Source organism: Triturus cristatus, chromosome 11, assembly GCF_964204655.1.
Source record: "Triturus cristatus chromosome 11, aTriCri1.1, whole genome shotgun sequence".
NCBI classification, from domain to species: domain Eukaryota; kingdom Metazoa; phylum Chordata; class Amphibia; order Caudata; family Salamandridae; genus Triturus; species Triturus cristatus.
The window spans coordinates 531,982,241-531,998,302 of record NC_140594.1 but is presented as its reverse complement, the minus strand read 5'-3'; the positions used below and the strand labels follow the sequence as shown (position 1 = coordinate 531,998,302).

The following is a 16,062-nucleotide window of genomic DNA, read 5'->3' as shown; positions in this document are numbered from 1 at the left end:
TGATGACCCTCAACTACCACCATTTTAACTGACTTTAGTGTGTTATTTTACCTTAGCCTGGATATATGAGACGGTCCTGTATATGCCTGCTTCTCTTCTGTCTTGTAATCTTGCTGTCTTTTAGTGAGAGCTGTCACGGAGACATTTATAAGTGCTTACTATTGGCTTTGACCTGACTTTGCCTTGCTTGAGAATTATAAGTGCTTACTATTGGCTTTAACATGGCCTCATATCATCTTGTTCTCTGACTCTGACTATTGGCTTTGACATGGTCTCATGCCATCTTGCTTTCTGACTTTGCCTTGCTTCTGTGTGCACAGAATTATGAGTTCTTACTATTGGCTTTGACATGGCCTCATGTCTGACTTTGCCTTGCTCCTGCCTACACAGCAGTGCTTGCGATTCATATTCAAGGACTTTCTGCTCCTCACTTGTTTTTCGGAACTCACTGACCAGAGTTAACTGGATATTATCTGTGGAATGTACAATTCTGTCTCAGAGTCAAAATACAGAGACTTAGCCAGCCACTGTCTTGGCCTTGACGCAGACTGGTACAGCCTGCTCAGTTTTTTCCAATGAGAAAGGGGCAGGGTTTTCTAGAAACTTCGCCTCACGTTGAATAATGATATTTAAGCTTTAAGCTTTCGTAGGTCAGATTGAAGTTCTCCCCAGAATAGACGTATTGCTGTGGATTGGTGCTGGAACTTGAGTTCACTCCTACCTGGGCTGTTGAAAAGGCTTCCCCAGCTAAAGAGCGGGCAAGGATGTTGCAGAATCAGTAGGTTAGGTGTTCCTAACCACTCACTCTCTCTCGCTCTCTCTCTCGCTCTCTTGTATATATTTTCTACTCTTTGCCATCTGTATATATTGCATTCTATTTCAATTGTTCATTTAATTATTCATTTGATATATGAGAATCTGCATTTACTGATATATTACTTTTTTTTTAACATTGCATTCATCAACAGTTTTCTTTGAGTCTGCCATAATTGATATATTCGGCCTGTCTTTTTAAAATGTTGCATTAATAAACTTACGTGTGTTATTCTAATAGCACCAGAATTTGTTTTTCTTGCCTTGCCTTGCCTAAAGGGAGTGCTGTGTCCTTTCCTCGTCTTTAGGAAGTGCTGTTCAAAGTGTATTCTTAAAGGTGCAGTGGTATATTTGCCTCCCAGAAAGGGGGTGCAGGGGTTGGGTGTGTTCTTTTAGTGAAAAGCAGATTCATTATTTTAAATGCACCAGAATTTTTGTTCTTGCTTTGCCTTGCCTAAAGGGAGTGCTGTGTCCTTACCTTGTCTTTAGGAAGTGCTGTTCAAAAGTGTATTTTTAAGGGTGCAGTGGTAAAAAGTACCCCGCCTTGGGTGAGTGCTGGGTCTTACCTCAGCCTGAGGGGATGTTGCCGTTAGGATCTGTCCTTTTTGCAAAAAGCCGATTCATTACATAGGTGAGTTCACAAATTACCAATTCCTAGTGGTCCGCGATATGATCTACCTCATAAATATTGATGAGGTAGGTCGTAGGTCGGAAGCTGCGACCTTTTAGGAATCGCAGACATCATAGGGATGGTAGCCTCTTGAGGTCAGCAGGTTACCCTGCCTGTGATTGCTTTTAAAGAAAGTATTTTTTCCTTTAAATGCAACCCGTTTTCTTTAAAGGAAAACAGGATATGTTTAAACAAAAAATAATTATAAGTGAAATTTTCATTTTTTAAGAGTAGGCATTTGTCCATGCGACCCCTACCCACTCATAAAAAAATGTTTTCTCAACATTCACAAAGGGGAATGGCTTACCAGGTGATAAAAGGTTGATGTTTTGCAAACCATAAATCAGTCGCAAAACATTAATACATACCATTCCAATTCAGTTACTTGGAACGGTTGCCCTAAACACGCCCCTTCCAAATACCAAATTGGTATTTGATCGTAAACCCGAACTGCGATTTCATAATATGTTCCTGCGTCATTTGCGACCACGTTTGCTACGTACATCTGGCCTCACATGCTGTAAGGAAGAAATGATATACCACAACCATCAGATCACGACAATTACAGTGGAGGGATTGGGATAAAGCACTCTTAACACAAAAGTGTCCCCTTGCATGGCTGTGACATTTCCAAATTCCATACAAAGAAAGTAATTGTTGTAGGATCTGGACAGTTTCTACTGAAACTAGAGGGTTAAACTGCACGGTGCAGCTTTCGTTTTGCACCAGATATCCGTGAAGCTGAAATATTTCCTATCAGAGGAGTTCCTATGGGTTTAAGGCACTATCTCTGAGGATTGTCTCTTAAATGCCACGTAGAAGGTTTGATTATATTCTCACTTCACTCTTGGCTGAGGTGGTCGGTGTGTCACAGTAATAGTGCAGTGGTTAACCTAAACCTGAGATGGCTCAGTTAACAAGATTTTGCCAGGCACACAGATGTTCCTCTATGTGGGTTTTGTACATAGATATAAGGTGGTGCAAATCAGTCAAGCAAGTTACCATTGCAGTTGGAATCTCAACTGAGCCCATATTCCGTTTGCCAAACTACAAGATGTTTATTATTAGGCCATATATATATATATATATATATATATATAAATATATATATATATATATATTATCTACTGGCAGTCGCCAGTAGATAGTTATAGTTACAACCTAGTTTCCATAGGAAATCTCAAAATTCTATTTTGAATAACTTTGGCGCCGGTTGACGAATCCTCGCAAAATTTTCAAAACTAATGGGGCGCTCCGCTCAGCTCCTACCCTGAAAGTCTCGGGGTGATTCGTCAAGCGGGGGCCGAGAAAAAAGGGGGGTCCCAAAACACGTTTTCCCCATGTTATTTTCCATAGGACCTTTAGACACAGCTACAGCCCGAACGGCTGAACAGAATTACGTGAAATTTGGCAGAGAGGTAGCCATAAGGTCAAGGAAGTGCCTTTTGCAGGTCTGGTGTAAATCTGTTGAGTATTTCCTGAGAAAATAGCATTTAAAAGCATATCAATATCTATACGCGCGCACCGTGCGCGCACTGTGCGCGCACCCTGCCGTGCACGAGCGCAATTCTGATTGGTTGTTAGATGTCGGTAAACATTCGAATCGGTCGAAACCAGGAAGTGTCGGCCGCCATTTTGTCTCTCGCAGTCTGAGGGGGTGAAAAACAAAGGTGGTGAACGTGAAAAGGGGGCAGAGTGGACAGTTCCTGACCCCCTAGCCTTGGTTAGGGGGTCACAGAAGGACCCCCAAGGGAGAAAAAAACCAAATGTTATTTTTTTTAAAAATCGCGAGGTGCGCGCACCCTGCGCGCACTGCGAACCGTGGGTGCTCGGTGCGCGAAGCGCACCGTGCGCGCAGGCTGCGCGCACCTAGCGATTTAAAAATAAAAATAAAAATTTCACGGTGCGCCCACGGTGAAAAACCTGAAAAAAAAAGTTATAAATACATAACTTAGCATTTAAAAAACCGTACAAATTCACTGAAAAAACCATAGGTTTCACACACGTTATAGTTACGAATTAGCATTTAAAAAACCTTGCAAATTCACTTAAAAAACCATAGGTTTCACACATGTTATAGATAGCTGGACATTTCACTCGTAAAAAACCAATGAAATTCCCCCGTTATAGTTACTGCAGGCAATTATAACTCACGCGACCGCAATCCTCTGCTGATGACGTCAGATATTACATCACTGATGACATATGTGTCTTTATGAAAAATAAATATTTGTAATATATGTATAGCTAAAGATTAATGGAAGAAGACATGGGTAAATAAGTGTCTAAATACAGTGATGTAATATCTGACGTCATCAGCAGAGGATTGCGGTCGCGTGAGTTATAGTTGCCTGCAGTAACTATAACGGGGGAATTTCATTGGTTTTTTTACGAGTGAAATGTCCAGCTAACTATAACATGTGTGAAACCTATGGTTTTTTAAGTGAATTTGCAAGGTTTTTTAAATGCTAATTCGTAACTATAACATGTGTGAAACCTATGGTTTTTTCAGTGAATATATAATCCTCGCGAAATTTTCGAAACTAATGGGGCGCTCCGCTCAGCTCCTACCCTGAAAGTCTCGGGGGGGATTCGTCAAGCAGGGGCCGAGAAAAAGGGGGGGTCCCAAAACGCGTTTTCCCCATGCATTTTTCCATAGGACCTTTAGTCGCAGCTACAGCCCGAACGGCTGAACAGAATTACGTGAAATTTGGCAGAGAGGTAGCCATAAGGTCAAGGAAGTGCCTTTTGCAGGTCTGGTGTAAATCTGTTCAGTATTTCCTGAGAAAATAGCAATTAAAACCATATCAATATCTATACGCGCGCACCGTGCGCGCACCCTGCCGTGCGCGAGCGCAATTCTCATTGGTTGTTAGATGTCGGTAAACATTCGAATTGGTCGAAACCAGGAAGTGTCGGCCGCCATTTTGTCTCTCGCAGTCTGAGGGGGTGAAAAACAAAGGTGGAGAACGTGAAAAGGGGGCAGGGTGGACAGTTCCTGACCCCCTAGCCTTTGTCAGGGGGTCACGAAGGACCCCCTAGGGTGAAAAAACATTTTTTTTTTTTTTTTAAATTGCGCGTGGACGCCGGACAGTGGGTGCTCGGTGCATAACTTAGCATTTAAAAAACCGTACAAATTCACTTAAAAAACCATAGGTTTCACACACGTTATAGTTAGGAATTTGCATTTAAAAAACCTTGCAAATTCACTTAAAAAACCATAGGTTTCACACATGTTATAGTTAGCTGGACATTTCACTCGTAAAAAACCAATGAAATTCCCCTGTTATAGTTAGTGCAGGCAACTATAACTCACGCGACCGCAATCCTCTGCTGATGACGTCAGATATTACATCACTGATGACATATGTGTCTTTCTGAAAAATAAATATTTGTAATATATGTATAGCTAAAGAATAATGGAAGAAGACATGGGTAAATAAGTGTCTAAATACAGTGATGTAATATCTGACGTCATCAGCAGAGGATTGCGGTCGCGTGAGTTATAGTTGCCTGCACTAACTATAACGGGGGAATTTCATTGGTTTTTTACGAGTGAAATGTCCAGCTAACTAGAACATGTGTGAAACCTATGGTTTTTTAAGTGAATATATATATATATACATACACACACACACACTTTTTTTATAGGTACGTTTATAATGCTATAATGCTAGCAGTGTCAACAAAGCGCTTTGCAGAGGGAGAGCAATAAAATAAAACATAGAACATACAGCCTATTTTACTACAATACAGGAATGTAGAGAAGGATACGCAGAAAAGGATTAATAGGGCATGTAAGACTGAGAGATTTCTTGAGAGCTTTGTCAAAGGAGAACAGAGTAGGTAAACACTGAAGCCCAGATTTACCATAGACCTAAATTCTTCCAAGGGTATTTACTAACTAGACCAAAAGACATTTTGCGCTGGGAAGGCGCCTTTTTCTCAGTGCCTTTGCTTGAAGGGGGTAATATTAGGGTACATGAGAAATATCCATAGGTCTAGACTGGGCTTAGCGCCAAAATCTACCATATCCTTCTAACAAGGGTTAATGATAAGAAATGTGTTCTTATCTCCAAAACACCAACTCATGTGTGCTGCAGCACAAGTCCACTGCGTGGGATCCTTCTGAGGTTGTGTAGGCTTAAGAACTTGCACTAGAAGGGTGTGCTTCCACTACAAATCCTATTCTAGATAACACACACTCACCATGTTTTGAGGCCGTGCAGCACACAAGGTAGCTTTGTTTAAGTGCCAGTGAAGGAGATGACTAAAGAAGCAGGCCAATCTTAGTATATATGCTCTGCACTGTGTTTTTTCCAATGCACAACACTGCGCAGCAAACATGGTTGCTATGCTACGTTGCATGAAAAGCTAGTAAACCTGGTCCCGAGTGTCTTCTAGGATAATTTCCAGCAACGTAGCAAGGAGGTGGGGTGCCCCGGCGCAGTGCCGCCCTATGTGGCACGTGTTTTGGGAGCGGCAGCTTGCAAAACTCTACCACCCCCTGCCACTCTTCCATGGGCGGCATCGTGGGAATATCGCCAAGACCTCTGCTTTTGCCGATGTAAGCCCGGGGGTGCGTACAACGGCAAAAGCAGGATCCGCCACAGGTGGCAAAGTGGCTAGCTACGCCACTGATAATTTCTAAATCTTGGGCATGTCATATAGTAAAACTTGTTTTATAGCCTTGGTCTTTGCTGCGTGAATGGAGGGTATCTTGAAAAAAGTTTAAACTTACTTCTTGTTGTAGAAAGAGTAAAAGGAGGCCGATCGCAAATATTATTGTTGGGAAAGTTTAGCGCCTTAAATGAAACCAGTACAATTTTGAAGGAAAGCTAACCTCAGTTAGTACCAGAAGTGAGAAACCAGTAAGAGTGTAATTTTATTTTTTTAGACTCCTACGCTATGTGACCCACAGAGGTAAGGATGGATTTAGGCATGGTAAGGCAAATTGCAGAAGAACTGCATTGCCATTATCTAGAGCGGAATGAATTAGGGGCTGAGCTAATGTACTAAAGTCACCTGCAGGAACTAGAGGTTTGAGCTTTTATAGTAGATGGGGTTGCTAAGATGCAGCTTTGTTCAGTTTGGTTAAGTGATCACATGCATTAAAGTGAGGGTAAGGCAGAACTGAACAGACAGCAGGTAACACCTGAGTCAGAGAGAGCTCAGTTTTAAAGAGGGGCATGCAGTCAGAAGGGAGACAAGGAAGAGTTTAAGCTGATCAATGCTTTGCAGAGATGGCACTCTGAGGTAGAGCTCGGTGACAGCTGCATATCAATGAGTGGCAATGTCATGCCACAGTAGAATGATTCCTAAGGCTCGGAGTTTGAAGAAAGGAGAAGCCAAAACTGATCATTATGAATACCACATTGTGTGAAACCCCACAGTCACCTGGTGGTCCTCTTTGCGGGACAAATGCTTCAATACTAGCATCTCATAGTGTAATTGACATTGTCTCAACATGTGCTCACACACCACATATTGAAAGGTGCAAGTAGACACAAATGACGGCTTGTGTGTTTTTTTAGACTACCTCTCAGGTTGTTCAGCAGATTAAATAGTTTTTCACTTGATCCACAATGATCGAACCTTTAGAATACTTTGGTTGTCATAGAGATGCATGATAGCAAAAGTTAATAGCAGAGTGTACAGGTAAATTAAGCTTGAACTACAGAAATATCAACATAAGTGTATAAAACGAGCTGCTTCGCTTTAATAAACTACATTAAGTCAAAATGCATGTAGTAATCTGCTCGATCTAGGTCCAGCTGCAGAGTTTAATGATTCCCATCACAGCACATTCTGGTTTCTGGCTTTTTATGTTGATGCCCCAACAAGCACTTTAGGAATACCATGATCTGCAAATTCCTGAATGAAAGTGTATGGTGCTTAAAATACAAAAACGGATGACAGTGTCCGTGGTATGAAACCATTTCCTTTCTTCTCGAAGTGCATAGTAAAATATAATTAACGTTACAAACTGCACTGCCAAAAAGAGCACAGGCCTTTGCACTCTGATTTCTTTAGAAAATCTCTGAATTGGATTATGGAAGCATTACTTTTAGTTATCCCTTCACTTGTTTCTAAAACATAATCCATGACGGAAACAAAGGCTGAATACAGTGTTACTAATGTAAACAATTTCTGTGGTCACAACAATTTTACTGGAAATAAAATATGGGTGGGGATTTAGCATTCGGGTTTTTCCTTCTCTTTCTTTTTTCCTTTTTTCAGGAATGAGGGAGTGCGAAATTTCTTTTTCTTTTTCGATGGGGATTTTGATGGAGAACCTTCTGGCGACAGAGGGCCACTGGTTACAGACTCTGTTTTGTCTTTGGTGGATTCAGTGTCCGTCCCTAAACTGGCCGGCGTCTGGTTGGAACCAATGGTGTCATCACATGTAGTCTGGCTTTCCTCTTTACCATTCTCTAGCACCGTAGTCAATGCGCTCTCTGCGGCAGTATTGGAATCAGCAGGCACCGTGGTTTCTTCAGTCTTCTGAGCACCTTCTAAATAAAAAGGAAATAATGTGAAAGTAGGAAATCTCTTGTCAATGATCATTTTAAACTTCTTAGCTTGGTGATTGTAAATGACTTGTATCCAAATTCCAACATGCGCCTCAGATCCAGGTAACTAGTTACCTCTAACTGAGCCGCTTAGATGTATCCCGCACTGTAATGTGTGTATTGTGTAAACTGTGTATTATTCTGCATGGGGTGTCCTCTTAACAGCGGTGAAATCAATGTGATATCATGGAAAGCATCAGAAACTATGAGAGCCATGTGGCAACGCAACATTCAGTCGCAAGTGGCCCACTTGAAGAACCACACTAAACTAGACTATCCACACAGATTTACTTTATACAAGGGGTGATGCACCCAGCATATTCATATCCTACCACTGTGGTTTGGGACAGCTGGGCTCATGCTTGTTGTGGAGGATGGAGCTACATACATCTGACCAGCTGGACACACTTGTTGGTACCACAGCTAAGCAGATGAATGAGTGCTTTTTTAACTATAATTTGCCTACATTTCAACTGGCAACCTAGGCCCTGAAAAGAGGTCTAGATGGGAGCATTTAAAGCTAAAAGAATAACGTGCAGCAGCACCTTTTTGTACCCTAAGAAGGCTCTGTATAACATGTATATATATGAATGTGCGTGCATCCACGGAAACACAGTACACACAATTACATGAGTGTCTAGAGTACTGAAGATGGAGTTTGACCAGGGGTGGCTCCTCCACTAAAGCGAAGGAGCGTTGCCCCACTGCCTTTCAGGTCGGCAAAAAGGGATGATAAAATGATAACGCAATTTTATTATCATTTTATGAGGCAGTTTTATGTGGCAGGGCTAGGCTGGGCAGTGCTGGGGGAGGAGTGGTGGCACCCATCTAAGTGCGCATGAATGTTTGGCCGGCACTCTGGGGCCGGCCAAACATTCATGCACACTTTGCATGTTCTCCACCCAGGCTGCAATACAGCCTGGGTGGAGAACATGCCCAGGCTTCCCTTTCACATCTGAGCGCCGAACCACGACGCTCAGACCAATCATAACACTGTGTGATTGGCTATAGGGTAGCCTGGGAACTTCTTATTCAAACAGAAGCCAGGAAGAGGACTGAGAGGACAGAGGAGAGACGGTGGCGGCCGGCCGGTAGGTAAGTGATCTTTTTTTATTTTATTTTTTTAAACCCCACTACCCCGTTATAACCTCTTACCCCTGTCCCACTACTGTTTCGCGGAAGCAGTCGCGACTGAGTTGGACACTATCTTGCCATAGCCACTAAAGAGAAGTGGTAGATAAACTTTTAAGATGAACCCAAAGCGACTTTGTAAACATCCAGAAGTTGCTAAGCTTACCTTAATGAATCCTGTGTGGCCTGGTGGGGCATTGCTGTGCATAGTTAGTGGAAAGAAGCTAGTGCCAACTGAGATGATTAGCTCAATAGTGCACACTTTTCTTTCAGCCATAAGGAAAACCCACAATACTGTGGAATCATTGGAACAATATGTTCTGGGTTGTTCTGGGTGTACCTCATAGCAGACACAGAGAGTAATTTTCAGATGACAGAAAAGTGGCCTTGCTGCTAGACACCCGAGGGGGTACTGAGGCAGTATGTTTAGATATTTGCCAATCCCAGACAGAAAGGAACATGGCAACAAAAAGATTATACAAACACTAAGCCTTCTATGATTACTGGCATTGGGTGCGGAGGGGTATATCAGAGACCACATAATGTTGAATACTGCAAACTCAAAATTCCAAGAGAGTTATGAGTCAAACATAATCTGAGTTTCCAGGAAACCATTAAAATGGCCAGAGGTAGAATTAATTGATCAGTGTCTTAAGGCTGTGAATGAAAAGAGGGAAAGTGTTAAGCTGGAAAGTACACAGTTGGTGAAGAATAAGCTGAAAAATAACAAAAATGCATGTGGACATGTGGAAAGGTAAACAGTTTGTAGTAGTGCAAGGAAATTGAATCTTCTAGGTTCAGTAACCACTGCCATGGCATGCTCAGAGACTCTTGATTTCCTTTCATAAATAAAGACCACCTGGTTCTGATGCTGCTTTTGCGGAGATTAATTTCTCCTCTTCCAGGCCTGTTGTCTAGTAGCACAAGGAGACTTTAATTGGCTGGAAAACGACATAGGGGCCCTACAGTGTTTTTGAATGAGGATAAGTTTCACACTCAAGGTCTCACACTCGTTATCTTTTCATAAACCCCTTGCACCCTCTCCAATGTGCCCACGCAGGTGGAGCACTCTGGTCACTCAGTTAATAATCTTTCAATGTAACTCTCACCCCAGGCAGTGACATCTAGGTCCTCTAAGAGATACTAGGAAACAGCTGTGAACCTCCACCTGATCTGCTCTGTTGTACGTTACAAACACCCTAGTGTGTCTGAAATGTGTAAACATCTTTCATCAGCAAAATACCTTTTGAATTTGCTGTTTATACTCCTACACTGATAGGGATTAAATACATGTTTGGATTAAAAATATTATATTGAAGGGATTTTTATAATCCCAAAATATTTCTGAAACTAATTGAAATACAGAAAACTATCCACAATGTTTTTCTATCAGTAGGGCTACAGATTAGTTTATCACACCCATTGTGACTTTAACTGTCGTTTACATGGATGAAATCACCATGTAGATTGGTGTATATTAGCTACATTTTGACATCAGTGAAAGAGTAAGTTGGCTAAATGATTAAAGCGGCAGACCCTGATGCAGAGGTCTAGCCCGGTACCAGGGTTCAATTCCCTGCCTCGGCGGGTCTTGGGCTCAATAATTCCACGGATCTGATAATTCTCGCCTCGGTGCCTATTCCAATCATGGAGTCCCACTCTGCAACTCTGGGCAATAGCTTGCTTAATCTCCACAACGGCCCCCACAACGCTAAGGATGCCTGGCCTCCACCTTGGGGGTGCCCAGGAGTGGACGGCTCACAGGGAAAGCCAGGATGGGTTCCACAGCGGTATTCGTACAAGCGCCTTGAGACCCTTGCGGGTGAGTAGTGCGCTATACAAGTATCAATTTACATTTACATATCAATTTACAATTTACATTAAGTTGGGAACTTAAAATTACCGCAAGGTCTGGCCATAGCGAAATGCCATTTACTCAACACATTCCAGAACCCAAATGTACAACGGCACAACTATGTTACTAAGGGTTAAAGGTTATACAGAAACATCCTAAAAGTGAGTTGAAACTCATTCACTAGAGAGACTTCCTAGGAGTTTTGTTTAAACTTCTAGAACTAAGGGTATTTGGACAAAATATTGAGTTGTAAGTATTGGGAGACAGAAATATGGAAAAATTATTGTGGTACAAAAATATTGTGACTAAGAAATATCATTGTCAAGAATATTGTTCTCTTCAGGTAAGTAATATCGCTGTTAACAGTATCATTGTTAATATCGTTTTCAATAAAATTGTTGTAAATTATCTCAATGTGTTTTAGTTTTGTATGTTAATTTAATGCGTCATTATAGTTTGTATAATTTTTAATATTTTTAAATATAGTTAGTAATTTTAAGAGATTTTAAATTTTGTATTTAATTAATAAAAGTAATTTATATTGTTGTAGCAGTTTGCTATATTTTTAGGGGTATGTGGTGGAAAGTTAATGAAGTAATCATAATTTTCTTTATTATTAAATATGTACATTGTAATTGTGTAACATTTATATTTTTTAGATAGATTTTAGATGCAGTATCTTGGGTTTGTAGGGGTACAGGATGGGAAGTTAATTAAGTAATGATCAATTAATTTATTTGTAATTATTTATTTGATTATTATTTATGGAAATTGTGTAATAATTTTATATTTTAGTTATATTTTAGGTGTGGGATGTTGGGTTTGTAGGAATATAGGGTGAGAAGTTAAGTAATTATTAATTAACAATTATTTATTTTTAATTAGTTAATTGATAATTATGTACATTATGTAAAACTGATTCATTTTAGTTAGGGTGGAACGTGAAGTAATAATTAACACTCTTTTTAGAATATATGGTACTATTTATATATGATAACGCACACATAACAAACTTGTCATAACATAATATAGACCCCAATCACCACAGTCACCCCGGTATCCGGATGCATAGTAATTAGAACCAAGGTTTATCTTTTCCAATGCTCACTGTTCATTATCTCCCACCCCCCATGTCCCAGTTCCATTGCGAGTGAACCATAAACCCCTCCCGCTCTGCCCACTCTGGCCAAACTGGATTTGGGAGCCCCCATTATTCCTACCCTAACTAGGTGATCTTCTGCCCAATTCCAGCCGCCCCAGACCATTTCAAATTTCCTCGGCCATTGTAGATCTCTGTTTCAATGAGCGTGTCTCCCAGTCCTGATGTTGGGAGGGGTCTCCTTGAACCCCATCACTGAGCGATATCTCATTTTGCTACCTTGCCGCCCAAATTCACCAACAATTTCTGGTAGCAGGAGTGATCTATCTGTACCCATACGCCCAGAAGGGCCAGTCGAGGTGGGAGTTCTAGGGGGTTTCCCCTTACCACCTCCCAAAAATCTCATATGCGAGGGAATCTCCAAAGTGTGTGGATAAAAGGTGTCCTCCAACCCACAACCTCTAAGGCAATTTGCGTCTGTCGCTCTACCTATCCTAAATACCAGTGTGTGAGTATAGTAGACCCAGTGTACTATTTTGACGGTATAGCTAGTTCTCAGATTACACTCGTACAAAACCATTGAAATTCAGCAGTTACAGTTACCTGAACTAACTATAACTTACGACTGGCAATGCACTGCTTATGATCTCACATATTACATTATCCATGACATGGTCAATGACATCTCAAATGAACCTCCTATCTACTCTGAGTGTTGACCTGCCACTACCCCTCCCACCTGCTTAGCATGATCCGATGACTGCCGCTTGTCCCTGCCACTCTGTCTATTTGAGTTCCATGCCTCTATACCCTCCATCCTGTCCTGTATGGTTCATTTTCTGCCACTCCCTTCTGCCCTCTATGCTATGTTGTGCTCTGACCCCTACTCCTGCCTACCCCATGTGGTTTGTTGTGAAGCTCCTTCCCCTGCCCTCTCTTGCCTGTGTCCAGCCCCTACCCATCCCTTTGTCCTCCATGGTCAGCTTGCTGCTCCAGAATGCCCCCCTTCCCTCTGTTTTCAATGTGCAGGCCCCTATCCCCTCCCTTCTGCCCTGTCTGTTTTGTTCTCATGCCTCAGCCACTACCCTCATGACCTTCATTGCCCGATATGCTGCAACTGTTCCTCCTGTCTGCCCGGTTTGTTCAGCTTGCTGTCCTTGCATCGTTCCCCTCTGCTCTCTGTTGTCAACGTGCATGGTCCTGTCCCCTCCCTATAGCTTTCCATGTTCCGTTGTGCTGCACTGCTGTCCTGCTTGACCTGTGCGTGTATTGTGCTGCTGCAACCCCGACGCTTGCCCTGTGAGGTCAGTCTGGTTCCCCTGCCCATCTCCCTCTTGCCCTCTGTTATCCAAATCCATGTCCCTACCCCATTCCTCCTGCCCTCATTGATCCAATGTAACATACTTGCTAACATTTTGAACTTGGTAAGAGGGAGATTTTGAAAAAAAACCTGGGGAATTTATTTTCCCCATTGATTTACGTTGAAAAAAAGAGCTTTTAGCCAGGAGACAAATAAAATAAATAAATTTTTGGTTTAAAACATCATCAGTCTAATACCATGAATCGGGTTTGTTGGCATGTATGCTTGTACTGTCACTTCCTTCTGCCCTCAATAGTCTGTTATATTGCCGCATCCTCTCTTGCCTATACCGCATGGTTGATTTGTTGCCCCTGCCCCGCTTTCCCCTACCCTCAATGGTCTGTTGTGCTGCCACTACCCCTCCCACCTGCCCAGCATGACCAACTTGTTGCCTCTGCACCTTCCTCCCTGCCCTCCATTATCCGAGTCAGTGCCCTTGATAACTGCCTCCCCGCAGTATTTAATGAACAACAAGACTGCTAACATTCTATATTTATTACAAAAGTGTGGCACGTCTGAAGGCTAATAAAAATGATTGGATCTTATTCCCAAAGACATTATGGTTACTACTCTAAAAAACTAAAATGAGGACATATTTTCTGAGTTCTAAAATCGTGACAAAGCTCTTTTAAATTATTTGCTATCTTTCCATTTTTTATCCAGTTGATCACTTGATTATATGGTGCATTTAGGGTAGAGAATGTGGCATTACGACCAGAGCTGCAGACTTTGCAACTGAGGGTCCAGGTGAACCTTTCAGCATCAGCTCAACATCCTGTGATTCTGGGCAAATCACATAATCTCCCCATGCCTAAAACCCAAAAGGAACGTGTCCTTTTGTAATATAACTGATGCTCATGTAAAGCCCTCCAATACCTTAGGGTCAAGCCTGCACTGTATAAAACTGCAAAAAACAGATTTTTTGCACACTTCTGTTATTGGGCATACTTGAACTACATTTGGGTGATATTTGTGCTCTTTTTTCTCTGGTTGCCATCTTGGGAGACTCTAGGTGTTCATCGGAACACTGTAGGAAACTGCTGATCACCAGAGACTTAACTGGCAGACTGCTGCTGGCGGTGAATGTGCATGTTTCAGTCAACATGACAGAATGTTTTAATGAAATAGAAAAGGAAGATATTTGAGATCTCACTTAAAACATGCCCTAATTTTACTTTCTACAGCACTAACCATAATTTCTATGATAAGGACCCCCTAATTTTGTTCCTTTCTAAATTAAATGTTTTAGACTGTTAGCACTCTAGCTCTTCTTTAGAACACTCTGGGAGGCTGCAGTAGAACACAAGGGAATCAACTGACAGGCTGCTCCCCCTGGAAGTACATGTTTTACTGAGAATGTCAGACTTCATTCTCATATGGCTAAGAAAAGTAGTGTGAATTTACAGAATATATGCTCACATTTTAGCTTCTGGTGTACCTTCTATTACCTCTTGGGGGGAATCATGAGAAAACAGTTTTCTCTCAAACACGATTCTTGAAATCCTAGCAGAAGGACACAGGGTAAAAGATTCTTGTGAAGATTTGTCGAACGGCACCAAGGTTATAGGCAAATCGACGCTTTTCCGATGGTAACATGGTCCTAACTATAACTACCTACTGACTATTGGTGTTGTCGCTACGGCCATCCAGAATACCGAAAGGCATCTCTCGCTTCCACCGAGCCTGCCCCTATTCATGCATCAAGAAAACTCACTGGATTCCCTGCTTGCTACATCTTATGCGGGGCTCCCAGGCGCAGACTCTAATGAGAACTGTATAATCGTAGACACGGTACCCCCTGGACATTTTTCTATGGATAGCAGGCTCTCGTCAACCCCTACTATGCTAAGGTCAAGCATGAATAGGAGCCTTGATTCTTCTTTACCCTTAGTTAATGACCAGGCACACTTAGAGGGCACAGGACTATGCCCCAATTTTGATGTGTTAACTACAGACAGGGACAAAAGCGTCAGTATATCGATGCAAACCAGGGGGGCAGAAAGCTAAAAGGCAAAAAGTTAAGCGAAAACAGAAACACATAGAGCCAGCGCCGAACAAATATAGAGATAAGGGGGGGCGCAATCTACTACGGAGGACCCCTGCCCCTGTAGAGCAAAATGAGGGTAAGGGGGAAGGTCAATCTAGTGAGATGGATTCCCAAATTATAGAAGCCAGTGCAGTGCTGGGGAACGAGGGCTTCTGGGGGAGGATGGAGACCCTGATAACCACCCTTTTAGGGCCAATTAACCAATAAGTCCTCAACATAGATAAGAGGCTGAGAGCATTAGATGATCAAGTGATAAAATTGTGCACACGGCATAACATAACAATCATACCAAATCCGGGGATAATCACTGTAGACAAACCCAAAAACATCGTGGTTAGCACAAACACAAATGCCCATATTAATGCCCCTTTGCCAACACCAAAACCGAGCACAAGTAAAAACTCATCAAATGCGGAACTTCCAGCCAAACGGGCACCCAATCCTAAAACAACTAAGGCAGATAGCCCAGAAGGTATGGATCAAACCATTGCTAAAAGCAAAAGGGCACCACCAAG

At 42.1% G+C, this 16,062-nt stretch overlaps 1 protein-coding gene across 2 annotated transcripts in view; it reads right to left on the bottom strand.

Moving 5' to 3' along the window:
• Nucleotides 1-6,131: 6,131 nt before the first annotated feature.
• The window catches only part of ADD2 (adducin 2), a 349,565-nt gene continuing 339,634 nt past the window's right edge, over nt 6,132-16,062 (bottom strand). The window contains exon 15 of one of the 2 annotated variants that reach the window (XM_085633439.1): nt 6,132-7,998. In XM_085633439.1, coding sequence (XP_085489565.1) covers nt 7,679-7,998 — 320 coding nt within the window. In that variant the 3' untranslated portion in view covers nt 6,132-7,678. The remainder of the gene's footprint in view (nt 7,999-16,062) is intronic. The other variant, XM_085633440.1, reaches the window with a different exon arrangement.